The sequence below is a fragment of the Caretta caretta genome, chromosome 8 (genome assembly GCF_965140235.1).
Source record: "Caretta caretta isolate rCarCar2 chromosome 8, rCarCar1.hap1, whole genome shotgun sequence".
Taxonomy (NCBI): Eukaryota; Metazoa; Chordata; order Testudines; family Cheloniidae; genus Caretta; species Caretta caretta.
The window spans coordinates 41750124-41766222 of NC_134213.1; the positions used below are offsets into that span (position 1 = coordinate 41750124).

Sequence of the window (16099 nt, forward strand, 5' to 3'; positions counted from 1 at the left end):
GGTTTGGGATGTGGGTATATGACCGAATGCTTCCCAGTTTATTGCTGCCCCTGCTGCTCAGCCAAAGGCCTTAGCCTAAGAACAAGGCCTCAGACTATCCTAGTGAGAGAAGGCCCATACATAGGTGGACTGTGATTTTGATTCTTTGTTTTTATACCCCTGTAACTAGCTAAGTGGTAAAAATACACCTGAGTTCTTAAAGTATAGGGCTTTACAGGCAGGCCTGAATATCTATATTCTAACACTCTCCATCCCACAGTGCTTTACAAAACAGGTCAGTAACATTAATCCCATTTTACAGATAGGAAAATGGAGACACAGAGAGGGGCAGTAACTTGCCTAAGATCAGAAGGTCTAGAACTAGAACCAAAGTATCCTGAGTCATAGGCCAGTGCACTATCAACCCAGCCACACTCTCGGCCTCTACGCAGCTGACCAGCTTTAACTCTGCCTGCAGCAACTCCATACAATGATGGTAGAACTGGGCTGAAGGCATTTTAGTGTCTGAGCTCCCATATTAGATAATGATTTTCAATGTAGGTTTTGTCTGGGAATTTCCTTAGCTTTGAAAAATTATTTACAATTGCATACACAGACTTTAAAAGAGAACCCCAAACGAGAATGCAGCATTGGCAAGGAGATGATAATATTCAGCATTGACATTAAACCATTTTTCTGTAGTTGAACTTCTAAGGGCAGATTCCGCAGAGCGCCAAACCAACACAGAGAAGTCAGAGCACGCTAGCCAGTTACACAGGGAGTACGGCTGCTTTGTATCACCAGAGTAGGGCAAAGCAGCTGAAGTGCACTGCTGAATGTGCCCCCTAACTTGCAGGTTTAGAGAGCTGTGTCAGTGCGATGGTGTTCTGTGCAGGGGGAGATGGGGAGAGGCCTGCCCTAGTGTTTCTGTGCTGTAGGGCTCCACTGTGCTCTTGCCTTTCTAGCACGGGTGCCCAAGCTAGCATTCCTGGAACACTTGAAGTGTCCAGTGTCCATGGGTCCAGTTTCCCTCAGACCACTGGGTCATTGCAGAGAATAGGATTGTTACATGCAAATTAGCTGTAGAGGCAGAGTGGTTACCTCTAATAGCACAACAGCTCCACTTGTAAGAGTTGCCTTTGTCTAATCATAATCATAAGGATGTTGTATATAATTATTATTAACTTAATCTGATCGCAACTAGATTTCTCCAGATGCAGCCTGTGCACAAGATTTCAATCAATTTATCAATATGGAAAGTTTAACATGTCTGTATTATTTCATTATTAACAACATTCTGGACAAAGAAAAGACCAACAAAATGGTAAATTTCATCAAGGACCCAGTTTATATTAATTTTAAATCATAAACTAATGAAAGAGTTTTCGTGTGAATTCCCAGAACATTTCTTCACTCCCAGAGAGTCGGTGCTGTAATTCTGGGGAGGGTATATGCTATTTTTCACATAGAACTAAGAGGCTGAATCCCGTCTTTAGATATAGAACAAAGCTCCACGTGAACTATGGAGTCAGGACTAGCGCCTCCCAGCACCCAATGAACCTGGCTTTGATCACTTACCTTGTTGATTGCACATCTGTATCTGGATAGTGCAGTATGGTTCCCATTCCCTTGCTTAGGGCACTGAGTCCTTGTCCTGTTCACTTCCTATTGTGTCCCTATCACAGGTGAACATAGACCACTGCACCAAAGCTGTGACCATGAAGAACTTGGTGGAGCCATCGGTGAGCAGCTTCAATGAGGCTCAGAAGCGGATCTTTGCCCTGATGGAGAAGGACTCCCTGCCCAGATTTGTGCGGTCAGAGTTTTATCAAGAGTTAATCAAGTAGCAATGTAGCAAGCCTGTGCAATGCATTCCTTGCTAGGCAGTCACTGTGAGCCATGCTATTGCCTCTTTCCAAATCCCAGCTTTAGTCTGTAGCTGCTTTGCCTTAAAGATACCAAACTGAGAAAGCACTCAACTGCATTGCTAAACTCCTTCCACATTGTTTTGGACTCTCTCCTATGTGCCAAGTGTCTCCTCTTCTACAGTCTCTTTCCCTGCTCCCTTCCCAAGATCCCTGTTATGAAAAAGCCCTAGTGATTTTACCAGTTGGTCTTAGACTGCATTACTGAGAGTCATCTCAGCAGCCAGTTGATAGCAAGCTTGTCCAGAGTACCTCCATGGAGATGCAAAGGAGGCTTGCAGGAGCCTTGGCACTCATCTGTTACACAGAGCTGTGGCCTGTAGATCTGATCGGTCCTAGGTCTTGTCCACACTACAGAGTTTTATCAACAAAAGTTATGCCGCCATACAGCAATCGCTTTAATTAAACTGCTGTTGCATGTCCAGACTATGCTCCTTGTGTTGGCAGAGCGCATCCACACTACCGGCTCTTCCATCGACACACAGAGCAGCGCACTGTGGGTAGCTATTCCACTGTGTAACTGGCCGCAGGGTGCTTTGGGTTGCGTTTGCAATGCCTCGTGGGGCAGGTACAGCATTACATGATGCAAGTTTCTCATTCAATGGACATCCTACTAGATTGCCAGCTGCTTTTCAACTAAAGCGTGGGGGGGGGGGAAGCGTGTGACTGTGTGTGTGTATATGAGAGAGTGTGGGGGGGGGAGTGTGTGTGTTGGGGAAGAGTGAGTGTGTCACTGTGCTGTCTTTGTAAGTCCAAACAATCCTGAGGTGGAGGGGAGAATGCCACACACACACACAACAGGCCCCTCCTTCCTTCCTGGCTCTGCACAGCACAGCAGTCTCTCCCCTATCACCCCTGCTCTGTCTGCCGCTGTGTTTCTAGTTCCAGGGAGAGCAGGACTCCATGTTAAGCATCCTGTGTTTCCCTCCATGTTCTCCCATATAGTCAGAGATTCATAGAATCATAGAATATCAGGGTTGGAAGGGACCTCAGGAGGTCATCTAAAAGCAGGACCAATCAGGCTCAAAGCAGGACCAATCCCCAACTAAATCATCCCAGACAGGGCTTTGTCAAGCCTGATCTTAAAAATATCTAAGGAAGGAGATTCCACCACCTCCCTAGGTAACGCATTGCAGTGTTTCACCACCCTCCTAGTGAAAAAGTTTTTCCTAATATCCAACCTAAACCTCCCCCACTGCAACTTGAGACCATTACTCCTTGTTCTGTCAACAGCTCCTACTGAGAACAGTCTAGAGCCATCCTCTTTGGAACCCTCTTTCAGGTAGTTGAAAGCAGCTATCAAATCCCCCCTCATTCTTCTCTTCTGCAGACTAAACAATCCCAGTTCCCTCAGCCTATCCTCATAACTCAAGTGTTCCAGTCCTCTAATCACTTTTGTTGCCCTCCACTAGACTCTTTCCAATTTTTCCACATCCTTCTTGTAGTGTGGGACCCAAAACTGGACACAGTACTCCAGATGAGGCCTCACCAATGTCGAATAGAGGGGAACGATCACGTCCCTCGATCTGCTGGCAATGCCCCTACATATACATCCCAAAATGCCATTGGCCTTCTTGGCAACAAGGGCACACTGTTGACTCATGTCCAGCTTCTTGTCCACTGTAACCCCTAGGTCCTTTTCTGCAGAACTGCTGCCGAGCCATTCGGTCCCTACTCTGTAGTGGTGTATGGGATTCTTCCATCCTAAGTGCAGGACTCTGTACTTGTCCTTCTTGAACCTCATCAGATTTCTTTTGGCCCAATCCTCTAATTTGTCTAGGGCCTTCTGTATCCTATCCCGACCCTCCAGCGTATCTACCTTTCCTCCCAGTTTAGTGTCATCTGCAAACTTGCTGAGGGTGCAATCCACACCATCCTCCAGATCGTTTATGAAGATATTGAACAAAACCGGCCCCAGGACCGACCTTTGGGGCACTCCACTTGATACCAGCTGCCAACTAGACATGGAGCCATTGATCACTACCTGTTGAGCCCGACAATCTAGCCAGCTTTCTATCCACCTTATAGTCCATTCATCCAGCCCATACTTCTTTAACTTGCTGGCAAGAATACTGTGGGAGACCGTGTCAAAAGCTTTGCTAAATTCAAGGAACAACACATCCACCGCTTTCCCCTCATCCACAGAGACAGTTATTTTGTCATAGAAGGCAATTAGATTAGTCAGGCATGACTTGCCCTTGGTGAATCCATGCTGACTGTTCCTGATCACTTTCCTTTCCTCTAAGTGCTTCAGAATTGATTCCTTGAGGACCTGCTCCATGATTTTTCCAGGGACTGAGGTCAGGCTGACTGGCCTGTAGTTTCCAGGATCTTCCTTCTTCCCTTTTTTAAAGATGGGCACTACATTAGCCTTTTTCCAGTCGTTCGGGACTTCCCCGGCTCACCATGAGTTTTCAAAGATAATGGCCAATGGCTCTGCAATCACATCCACAAACTCGTTTAACACTTTCGGATGCAGCGCATCCGGCCCCATGGACTTGTGCTCGTCCAGCTTTTCTAAATAGTCCCGAACCACTTCTTTCTCCACAGAGGGCTGGTCACCTCCTCCTCTATGCTGTGCTGCCCAGTGCAGTAGTCTGGGAGCTGACCTTGTTCGTGAAGACAGAGGCAAAAAAAGCATTGAGTCCATTAGCTTTTTCCACATCCTCTGTCACTAGGTTGCCTCCCTCATTCAGTAAGGGGCCCACACTTTCCTTGACTTTCTTCTTGTTGCTAACATACCTGAAGAAACCCTTCTTGTTACTCTTAACATCTCTTGCTAGCTGCAACTCCAGGTGTGATTTGGCCTTCCTGATTTCACTCCTGCATGCCCGAGCAATATTTTTATACTCTTCCCTGGTCATTTCTCCAATCTTCCACTTCTTGTAAGCTTCTTTTTTGTATTTAAGATCAGCAAGGATTTCACTGTGAAGCCAAGCTGGTCACCTGCCATATTTACTATTCTTTCCACACATCGGGATGGTTTGTCCCTGTAACCTCAATAAGGATTCTTTAAGTACAGCCAGCTCTCCTGGACTCCTTTCCCCCTCATGTTATTCTCCCAGGGGATCCTGCCCATCAGTTCCTGGAGGGAGTCAAAGTCTGCTTTTCTGAAGTCCAGGGTCCATATTCTGCTGCTCTCCTTTCTTCCCTGTGTGAGGATCCTAAACTCGACCATCTCATGGTCACTGCCTCCCAGGTTCCCATCCCATCCCATTGGTCTCATCAGCTCACAGACCAATGATCCACCCCTCCCCTGTACTCCAGGCAGGGCAGCGTGTTGCTCTCCATGCTGAGTAATGTCAAAGTTTCCCAGAGCTTTGAAAAGCGAGGGGTGCATGCCTGCAGGGCAGCGGAGTTCAAAACAGTGAGCAGAGCAGTCACCGCGGGCATTGTGGAATACTGGGGGAGGCCAGTTACATTGACATAACGAACGGCAGTGTTGCTTTGTCGCTTTAACTTTACCGCAAAATGCTGTCTGCCTCTCATTGAGGTGGTTTTCTTTTGTTGGCAAAACAGGAGAGTTTTGCCACAAAAAGTAGCACTGTAGTGTGTACACCTCCAGTGTTTTGTTGATAAAAGCTGTCTTTTGCAGACAAAACTGTATACTGTAGACAAGACCCTAGTGTCCAATGCTCTAGCTGGATCTGAGCAGCCTTGATTCAGATAAACTCAGATGAGAATCAGAGAAGCATCCATACTTCAGTGTTTATCCAAAACAACCACATGACTGAGCTGCTAGACCCTGTGTCCTCACCCATCCCTACTGGCACATCAGGTTACACTTGCTGTGACCAGCTGGATGAATTGAACATGTTAAATACTAATGGCGCGGGAAGGTTTTAAAATACTCCTGCCTCCTCCCGCCACGACACAAGACCTCGAAGTGACTGTGCTCTAAGCGCTAGGACTCTGTGCTGTTGTGACAATCTTTGCGGGAGGAGGTGTTTGACAGCGAGTCCCACTGAGTGAAAGCCACCTTAGTTCTTCTGACGCATTTGCTCTCTGGGGGCCCTGACACTGAGTCTGAGACCAGCTAGTGACAGGATTGACTCTAATTGCGCTTTGTGTCCACACAAAACATGGTGGCTACATGGTTAGTAACCATAGCCATGGCAGCATCGATGTCTTGCCCCGGCCACGACAGAGACTGCCTCGTGGCTGCCTTCCTGGGTCCTGTGGGACACTGTTATTTGCAGTGTAGATCCTCCACACCCACATCAAACTGTGTCCACATGACTGGTTTGGCCTGCCCTCTCTCCTCCCTGCTTTCCAAGCGGGAGCACGGCCCACTTGCTGCTCGTTCAGCACTATGGGGTTTTCCCAGCATGCACTGATCCAGTCACAGCCAGGCAGCATGGAAGGCACAGGCACACATGGGTGTCACAAGGTTGCTTTTGAAAACAGCTGCTGTGTGGACACAGGAAGGTCGGATGAGAATCCCAAACTGGTAACAATGATGGTTCTATTCATGCCATACCCAGGTATAGGGTGTAACTGGAGCTCCCAGACTGTGCTCTTCAGCTAGTAACACACTTCCCATTGCCAGTGTGCTGCAGGAGGCTATTGTGAGTGATAGGCCCTTCAACACACCACCTCTGCTGGAACAAACAGTGCTCCTTTTGAGCTGGAGACAGGGAGAAGAATAAAATAAACATCATTTATCCAAAACACTGGGACTGCTGCCTAGCAACCCAGAGCTCTGCCTGCATTAGATTTAGTGAGCTTGTCATTTCCAGAGCCATATACAACCCCACAATGCCTGTGCACAGCCTTACTCAATGCTCCCCAGGTGTTTTGAGGTGTGTTTGACTCGTCAGTGTGGGTGTCCTGCTGGTGAAAGCCTGTCCCAGTTATTCTCTCAAGAGCAGCATGCCAAAGTGAGAGTTCTGCACCAACCCAAAAGAGAAAGTTCATTAGAGGAGGTAAAACTTGTTGAAAGAACAGTTTGGGTCAGTTGCTGAGAACAGCCCTGAAGAAAAGCCATCAGTGGAAATAGGAGAAATAAAACCCTGCCGTCTTGAACAGATGGCAAATGGTGCTGAGCTTTGTGCAGTTCATTTCCCTCTGTCCAGGGCTCCTCATTCTGTTTAGATGGGGCATACATATTTGTATTGCTGACACAATTGGCCAGCTTGTGTCCAAGCAGGATGGCAGGGCCGGTGGGGCTTCTGGATGGTGACAGACTTGTTTCATTTTGAAAAATATTACAGCTCACAGACATTAGTCTTTGCCCTTGGTTCCAGCCCAGCTCAGCAGCCACCAGAAGTTGTGACCATCTGCAGACTTGGGGGGTGGGGGGTGGCCTGTGTGAAATAAAGCTGGGGTCTCAACCCAGTTCAAACTAAGTGTCCATCAGAAGCGTGACTGGCAGTAACTGCTGGTGAAAAGGCCAGGGACTGACTGGAACTTGACATGAATGTCTTTTCTCCTCCAGGGGGGTTTCCTCGGTCCCGGTTGACAGGTGCCAGGGTAGGAAGCCTGCAATGCCACTGCTTGTAATAAGACTGCCTGTGGCTAAATACAGGACATCAGTCTCCACAGTTGACGATCCAGCATTTTTATTTTTTAAAATCAGTTACAAAACTCTCCGCAGTCTGTTAAAATGGGCCACCCACGCTCAGAATCCAGAGCTGGCAATCCAGAGCATGGGAGACTGTGTGCAACATGCAATAAAATAAACGATGGGTCTGCAAACCTTTTATACACTTACAAAAACTATCAAAAAAACACCATACCCAAATATTTACACCTTGTTTCCATGGTGACAGAATAAAAATACATGGCTAGCTGGGGTGAACAGTCCAGGAAACAAACTCTGTGGTAATGCATTTATTTTTCTTTCTCTCAAGCAAATGGCCTGGGAAAGTTAGAGGCCTCATGACAGGGCCGCTGCCTGGTATTCTCATTCCCTTCCCCTGTGTGAAGATGTAATACAGGGGTGGGCAAATTATGGCCCTTGGGCCAGATACGGCCCACAAGCCATTATAAGCTGGCCCACAAGCCACACCACATGGCTCGGCCCCACTCTGGCGCTCCAGCCAGGGCGCTGGGTTGGGGCTGCACCATGTGGCTCAGCTCTGCTCTGGCCGGGGTGCTGGGTTGGGGACCAGACCTCCCGGCTCAGCCCCGCTCCTTTGCTCCGGCTGAGGCGCTGGGTCGGGGGCTGCAAAACGTGGCTCTCGGAAGCTGTGGCATGGCCCCACTCTGGCTCGTACATGCTCCAATGGGAGCTGCAGGGGCCGTGCCTGCGGATGGGGCAGCGTGCAGAACCGCCTAGCCGTGCCTCTGTGTAGGAGCCGGAGAGGGGACATGCCACTGCTTCCAGGAGCCACTTGAGGTAAGTGCCACTCTCCAATATCCTCGATCCCAGCCCAGATCACCCTCCTGCACCCCAAACCCATGGTCCCCAACCCCACCCCAGAGCCAGCACCCTCTCCCGCACTCCAACCCCAATTTTGTGAGTATTCATGGCCCGCCATACAATTTGTATTGCCCAATGTGACCCTCGGGCTAAAAAGTTTAACCACCCCTGATGTAACACCTCTGTCAGTCAGCCTGCAACATGGTACAGTGGCAATATCACAATGGGCCCAACCCATTGCAAAAGGACCTCACACATCTTTCACCTCCCCTTTGAGACAGTAAAAGATTAGAGCAGAAAATACCCCACAACAGCAGCCTTTTTCTGTCTGGCTTTGAAGGGAAATAGGTTAGGAACAGAACTGGGGCTAAGACCAAAACGGGTTCAGCAGTTACAATATAGGAGAGCCATACCATCGCTGGCCACATTCACTCCTGGTGTAACTCTACTGATTTTAGTGCAGGTATCTCAGAGAATGAGCTTGGTTCAGTATGTCTCTGCATAACACAGATGGCCACACAGTGCACACAGAAATGCAGGCTCAAACGGGCTCCCAGCAGAAAGACTCCCACCTGTCATTTACTTGTTTAAGATGTTGCTGGAAAGACTGAAATGCCTCACAGATACATCAGGAATTCAAATTTGTAATCGCAAGTTAACCAAACAAATCTTGTCTTAATTGGCAATATATTTAATCCACTTCTCTCTCTTTCTCCAGTAAGACCTGCCCTATGGACTGCCACCAATGGGTGACTTCTTGTTAGTTTAAGGTATCTGCACGTTTCCAGTTCTCTAGTTAAAAAGTCATTCTCTAGTAGGTATCTGGTTTGGCTGGTCCTTTGGTGGTTGCTTAAAATGCACAGTTCTCCATACACATACATGTACACACATACACACTTGATCACCCACATACACACAGATTTTCAGTCAGTTTCTGCTAGGTGTCCAAATTTGTTCATGCAAATTTTACATGCTCAGCTGCTTGTTTGCCTAGTTATCAGATGTATGCCTGCAAAACAGGTACTTCAGGGCTAACTAGCCAATCTGATCACATAAACACGCACGGGCAGCCATTTCACACCCAAAATTTAAGGGCATCTTTTGAAAATGTGATCCTAAAAGCCTACTCTTGTAGCTATCTGATTTGGATTCCAACACATGTAATCTTTGTTCCCTGAATCCTGTGCAGGGTAATTTACACAGGAGAACAAGTTGGGGTGGGTTGGGTATTTATGGTGAAGTCAGGACTGTGCCTTGCACTCATTAAAAGGAAAGGGGGATGCCATAGGTATCAAATGTGCCATAGGAACCATGGGCATAAGATGTACATTGACCATTTCCTGACAGTTGAAGCTGTGAAAAGTGCTGTGGGTTATTTTGGTAACCACTGGTGGGTACATCCTAACCTGTGCTCTTCTACCAGATACTCAAATTTCTCAGATCTTCCCCAGTCAACCAGATCTCTCATAGTAAATTCCTTAGAAAATTCCTCTTTGTCTCATGAAAGCACAGTGCACTCATGCCCATAAAAACCAGATATTGGCTGTATTAGGACAGCACAGCGATATGCTGGGTGGCCCTGTGCTGAGATGTGGTTTGTAGCCTAAAAACTGCTTTAGTTTGTCATGTGCTATCACAACAACCTCTGGTGGCACCTGGGCAGCAAGACACCTTGGGCCTGGGTTTGAGTTCTTTTGAAAGTGTAGTCTATCAGAAGCCCCTCCTGGCCTCCACTTCTGCGACAGAAAGGATAAACCTCCTCTCCTAGATACTTAATTTTGAACTAGGTCCAATTTAGCCTAGTTCTCCATTAGCTACAGAAGGGCCTGTGCAATGTGACCTCAGAAGCATTTGGGATTTCTAAAAGCTGTGTTTGTGTAGACTGTTCACTTTGTTTATTCACTCTGGCATACAGACAGCCTGAAAAGTGACAAATGACACCACCTGATGAGGAAGCGGATAATTCTGAAACCCAAGCAACATCTGCTATGGGACCAATACCATCTATAGTGTGTCTGTTATCAAGTATTTTATATATTCTCTGTTACTCTTACTTTTATTATGTTACACGTGTATCAGCATGATATATACAGCATTATATATTTGTATTCTTATATACACATTATATATATATTAATCATGTTAACTTCACTTGAGTCCTTAGTGAGTCAGTGAATCAAAACATACCATTTAAATGCATGTTAGCTAACAACAAGATTGTTCACTTTTCACACTTGCCCATTGCCTCTCACAGCCATGAGCACTGAATAGAAGTAGAATGGTTTCAGGTATTTTATTGAGCTAAAATTCAGCCTTTCACTGGTATCTTCCTATCTGGTACAGAACCTGGAGAATCTTCAGGACCATAATCTCTTTAAATCTACCCTTTGTGCACTGATGAGGTTAACATCATGTAATGTCAAACCAAACCACATCCCACTTCAAGAGGTGAACATCTGTATGGGTCAGCTCCCATGACAAAGCCTGTCTTGTAGGGTGCTGAGTGGCTCCCCCAAGGGGCTCTTATCCATCCACACCCATGGCCTCAGGACAGGATGGTACAGGGTGTGTCCCCCCACAGAGGCATTGCCATGTCAGGGCAGTGCAGGCTCGGTCAACTGGGTCTGTTCTGTAACATGCATGTAACCTTCAATATAACCAGAATATAAACATTTTATCACTGACATGGCTCTGTGGCTTGTTTATTTACTTCATCTCTTTATGATCAAGGTCAAGTATCAGGCTTAGCTTCAGCAATGCATTTCCAGGACTTGGCTTTTATTAGAAAGGCAAATGAAAGCAGGTACAGAGCAAAATGAAGCCCCAGGCCTCTGCTACAACAGAGAGAGAGAGAGATTTCCTGGGGATTAAAAAATGAACCAGCAACCACTGGAGATTGGCCTGCCCCAGATTGCTGGTGTGAGCCCCTTCAGCCCCAGCACACTTCAACTGGTAACCATAGACCACCACTTGGTAACCAAAGACTGGGACCAACCCTTCCCATTGTGTTGTGTTTGGTCTCAGAGACCCCCTTGGGACTGTCACCTGAGGTGCTAGAATTACATCTGAGCCCATTTTCCCTGATGGCGTGGGACTCCAGAACCCTGTCTTGTTGAGCCAGACATGCTAGCCTGCTGCAACACAGACCCAGGTTTGAACCACGCCCCCAAAGCTGCAGACTTTAACTGAAAACCACTCAGCAGGTTAACTGAAAACCACTCCAGCACCCAGACATCCAGTTCCCAGTGGGATCCAAACCCCAAATAAATCCATTTTATTCTGTATGAAGCTTATACAGGGTAAACTCATGAAATGTCAGCCCTCTATAACACTGATAGAGAGATATGTGCAGCTGTTCACTCCCCCAGGTATTAATCACTTACTCTGGGTTTACTAATAAACAAAAGTGATTTTATTAAGTATAAAAAGTAGGATTTAAGTGGTTTCAAGTAATAACAGACAGAACAAAGTAATGACAGGTTTCAGAGTAACAGCCGTGTTAGTCTGTATTCGCAAAAAGAAAAGGAGTACTTGTGGCACCTTAGAGACTAACCAATTTATTTGAGCATGAGCTTTCGTGAGCTACAGCTCAATGCATCCGATGAAGTGAGCTGTAGCTCACGAAAGCTCATGCTCAAATAAATTGGTTAGTCTCTAAGGTGCCACAAGTACTCCTTTTCTTTTTAGAACAAAGTAAGTTACCAAGCAAAATAAAACAAAACACGCAAGTCTAAGCCTAATACATTAAGAAACTGAATACAGGTAAATCTCACCCTCAGATGCTCCAATAAGCTTCTTTCACATATTAGACTCCTTCTTAGTCTGGGTCCAATCCTTTCCCCTGGTACAGCCCTTGTTAGTTCCAGCTCAGGTGGTAACTAGGGGATTTCTCAGGATTGGCAGTCCCCTTTGTTCTGTTCCACCCTCTTTTATAGCTTTGGCACACAGTGGGAATCTTTTGTCTCTCTGCGTCCCCACCCCTTCTTCTAAATGGAAAAGCATCAGGTTTAAGATGGATTTCAGTTCAGGTGACATGGTCACATGTCACTGTAAGACCTCCTTCATTACCTAGGAGCTAGAAAACAGGTACATAGGAAGGCTCGCAGGTAAACAAATCCATTCACAGTCCATTGGTTCTGAAGCACCCTTAATGGCTTCCACTTAACATGTTTACATCAAAAAGAAAAGGAGTACTTGTGGCACCTTAGAGACTAATGAATTTATTTGAGCATAAGCTTTTGTGAGCTACAGAAGTGAGCTGTAGCTCACGAAAGCTTATGCTCAAATAAATTGGTTAGTCTCTAAGGTGCCACAAGTACTCCTTTTCTTTTTGTGAATACAGACTAACACGGCAGTTACTCTGAAACCTGTTTACATCAGTAACACAAGTATATATCTTATTCTCCTAACTCCAGACATAGAAATAACACATGCAAACAAATAGGATGAACACACACAGTAGATCATAAGCTTTGTAATGATACTTTACAAGAGACCTTTTGCATGAAGCATATTCCAGTTACATCATATTCACACTTATAAATATATTTCCATTAAACATATGGAGTGCAACGTCATACCCATACTGTGCATTTGGATGTCCCGGCCTGTAGTATGACAGCCCCCCTGCATCACTCCTCTGGCAGAGAAGTGCCACTCCTCTCTTCTGCCCCAAATCAGGTCAAAGTGAAAATTAAAAATTGTTTTTTTGTTTTTCCTGAGGAGCCAGAAAACTCATTATTAGCCCAGCTCTGGTGCCCAGCCCTTTGACACAAATCACCGCACATGGAGTGAGGGGGTTATTCAGGTGAAAGGATAGAATTGGCACTTTCACAGGGTTTTTAGCAAGTAATGAGGCAAAAATCCCCAAAGTCCCTTTTCACAGCAATTCAGAATTTGCTGACACCTGGCTCTTGAATGAATGCCAGCTGGGGGTGGGTGGAGCTGAAACGAAAGGACCCAGCTGAGGAGTGAAGGTGAGGCATGCATGGCAGCTCTGCTAGTTGCAGTATATCATGGGGATCAGTCTCTAGTCTGCTGTGAATATGGAATGTTTCAGCGGAGGGCAGCATGACACAGAATGCAGCTGAGACAGATTCTCTCCAGCGCCCTGGGACCCTGATAGCACAACAGCCATTCAGGAGCCAAGACAAGACATGGCAGCTCCAAGCAGTAATGCCCTGACACAGAAGGGGCAGTCCAGATACAAGAGGGACATTGTCCCTGCTGGTAAGTGCTCTAGCCTACAGAAAGAAAAGGAGTACTTGTGGCACCTTAGAGACTAACCAATTTATTTGAGCATGAGCTTTCGTGAGCTACAGCTCACTTCATCAGATGTGCCAGGGACAGAACAGGAATGGAGTCTTAGAACTTTTAGTAAGTAATCTAGCTAGGTATGTGTTAGATTATGATTTCTTTAAATGGCTGAGAAAAGCATTGTGCTGAATAGAATAACTATTTCTGTCTGTGTATCTTTTTTGTAACTTAAGGTTTTGCCTAGAGGGGTTCTCTATGTTTTGGAATCTAATTACCCTGTAAGATATCTACCATCCTGATTTTACAGGGGGGATTTCTTTATTTCTATTTACTTCTATTTTTTATTAAAAGTCTTCTTGTAAAAAACTGAATGCTTTTTCATTGTTCTCAGATCCAAGGGTTTGGGTCTGTGGTCACCTATGCAAATTGGTGAGGCTTTTTATCCAACATTTCCCAGGAGAGGGGGGGTGCAAGTGTTGGGAGGATTGTTCATTGTTCTTAAGATCCAAGGGTCTGGGTCTGTAGTCACCTAGACAAATTGGTGAGGCTTTTTACCAAACCTTGTCCAGGAAGTGGGGTGCAAGGTTTTGGGAAGTAATTTGGGGGGAAGGACGCGTCCAAACAGCTCTTCCCCAGTAACCAGTATTAGTTTGGTGGTGGTAGCGGCCATTCCAAGGATAACGGGTGTAATATTTTGTACCTTGGGGAAGTTTTGACCTAAGCTGGTAAAGATAAGCTTAGGAGGTTTTTCATGCAGGTCCCCACATCTGTACCCTAGAGTTCAGAGTGGGGGAGGAACCTTGACATGGTGATGAAGTGAGCTGTAGCTCACGAAAGCTCATGCTCAAATAAATTGGTTAGTCTCTAAGGTGCCACAAGTACTCCTTTTCTTTTTGCGAATACAGACTAACACGGCTGTTCCTCTGAAACCTAGCCTACAGAGGATCCACTGCTGCCAGGAAAGAGCCCTGTTGCAGGGCATGAGGAGGCTGTTCCTTAAGGCCAGAGAAAGCAAGTGGTATTTCAGCTCCAGGAGACCTCCTAAGGCATGCTGACAGCTAAGGGCAGAGCCAGGGCAATAATATATGGACACAAAGCATCTGTGTAAGGGTGCCCATGGCACACCGAGTAGACCCTGCATCCAAAGGTGCTGTGCCAGCTCTTTGGCCTGCCCTGGGCAAAGCTGGGTGCTGGTGTGCTTGAATCTTGCCCACTTGTCCTGGTGGGGAGCTGATTAAGTGTCTGGAGGAGAGCGGCTCCCAGGTGAGATCCCTGGTTAGGGATTGCCAAACTAGGAGCAGGACCCGCCTAGCATGGCACTTCAAGACAGCATGTTAATGCCCATGTCTCAGGAGGTCACAGAGCTTTGCCTGGTCAATGCTATGATCAGTGAGCAGCACTCACTGTGCTGTCATTGCCCAGAGGTCCTGGGTCAGGGACATGTCTGGCTGGATGGATATCCCTGGCATGTCATGCTCCCTAGCACAAATGCTAAGAGAATGGGTGGTCAGAGGGAGAGTCTGGGAGGCAACAACACTGTGGAGCCCCTGTGACATACCAGGGTACAATCCAGACCAATGAGTAGCTGTGTCACCCCTGCCCTGTAACGTGAGCTGCCCTTTACAATGTCTTGCTGCAGTAGGCTCCATCCTGGATTGCTCATAAACAGCCTTCAGCATGTAAGTCACTCCCAGCCATGTCTGTGTGTGCTACTGCCAGCCAGCCACACCTTGGCTCCTACCAGCCTTCGTTATGCTGCAGGGTGACCCCAACACAGCCCCAGTCCTGGATCTTTCCCCAGAAATATATGAACTGTACTGCCCAGCCCTCTCCTGCACAGTACATATATACTGAGTCCATTATTCCTTTAAGGGAATAATATACACATAACTTGTTACCCCAAATGGAGTTACCCAGACCCTTCAACTTGAACACTCTGGATTAGATAAAACAGTAAAACCAGTTTATTAACTACAAAGAGAGAGATTTTAAGTGAGTACAAATTATGAGGTATAAAAGTCAGAAATCGTTACAGGAAAAATAGAGGTAAAATGCTTACTGGTGCCTAACAACCTATATTAGATTCAAAACAAAAGTTCTTTCACCACATGCTTTCAGCAGTTTTACTCTTTAGGTCAGTTCCCCTCCCCCAGAGTCCAACGGCTGCTTCCTTTGCCTCTTTAGTTGTGAATGTGATGGGCAGGGAGGGGAGGTGCGTTGGGATATCTGCCCCTTCTTTCTATAGTCCTGTATCCACTTTGAGAAGCATTTCCAGCCAGAGCAAGGTGACAGGCAGTCTGTGTGGAAGGAAACTCCATGCTGTTTCTTCACTAAGATGTAAATTTTTGCCTGCCCCCTTTCCCGACAAAGAATAGCCACTTGTTAGGTAACTGTCCATCAGACTTGTTTACACATGGCTCAGGCATCAGCTTCCCCTTTGTCTCTGAAGAACTGGTTTGGCCACTCCCCAGACTTCTCTGGAAACATACTTTTAGTCATGATTTCATCTTATGTTTATAATTTCACATATAATGCTGCAATTTGCATTTTTAAATAATACCTCACAAGGGCATAT

At 46.4% G+C, this 16099-nt stretch overlaps 1 protein-coding gene across 5 annotated transcripts in view; it reads left to right on the forward strand.

The window, feature by feature from the left end:
- Positions 1-10952, forward strand: part of LOC125640780 (regulator of G-protein signaling 5) — a 71890-nt gene extending 60938 nt beyond the window's left edge. The window contains exons 5-7 of one of the 5 annotated variants that reach the window (XM_048859680.2): positions 1665-1795; positions 8987-9038; positions 10184-10952. In XM_048859680.2, the coding sequence (XP_048715637.1) occupies positions 1665-1795; positions 8987-9032 (177 nt within the window). In that variant the 3' untranslated portion in view covers positions 9033-9038; positions 10184-10952. Of the gene's footprint in view, positions 1-1664 lie in introns of all 5 variants that reach the window. The other 4 variants (XR_012669625.1, XM_048859679.2, XM_048859682.2 and 1 more) reach the window with 4 other exon arrangements.
- The last annotated feature ends 5147 nt before the right edge of the window (positions 10953-16099 follow it).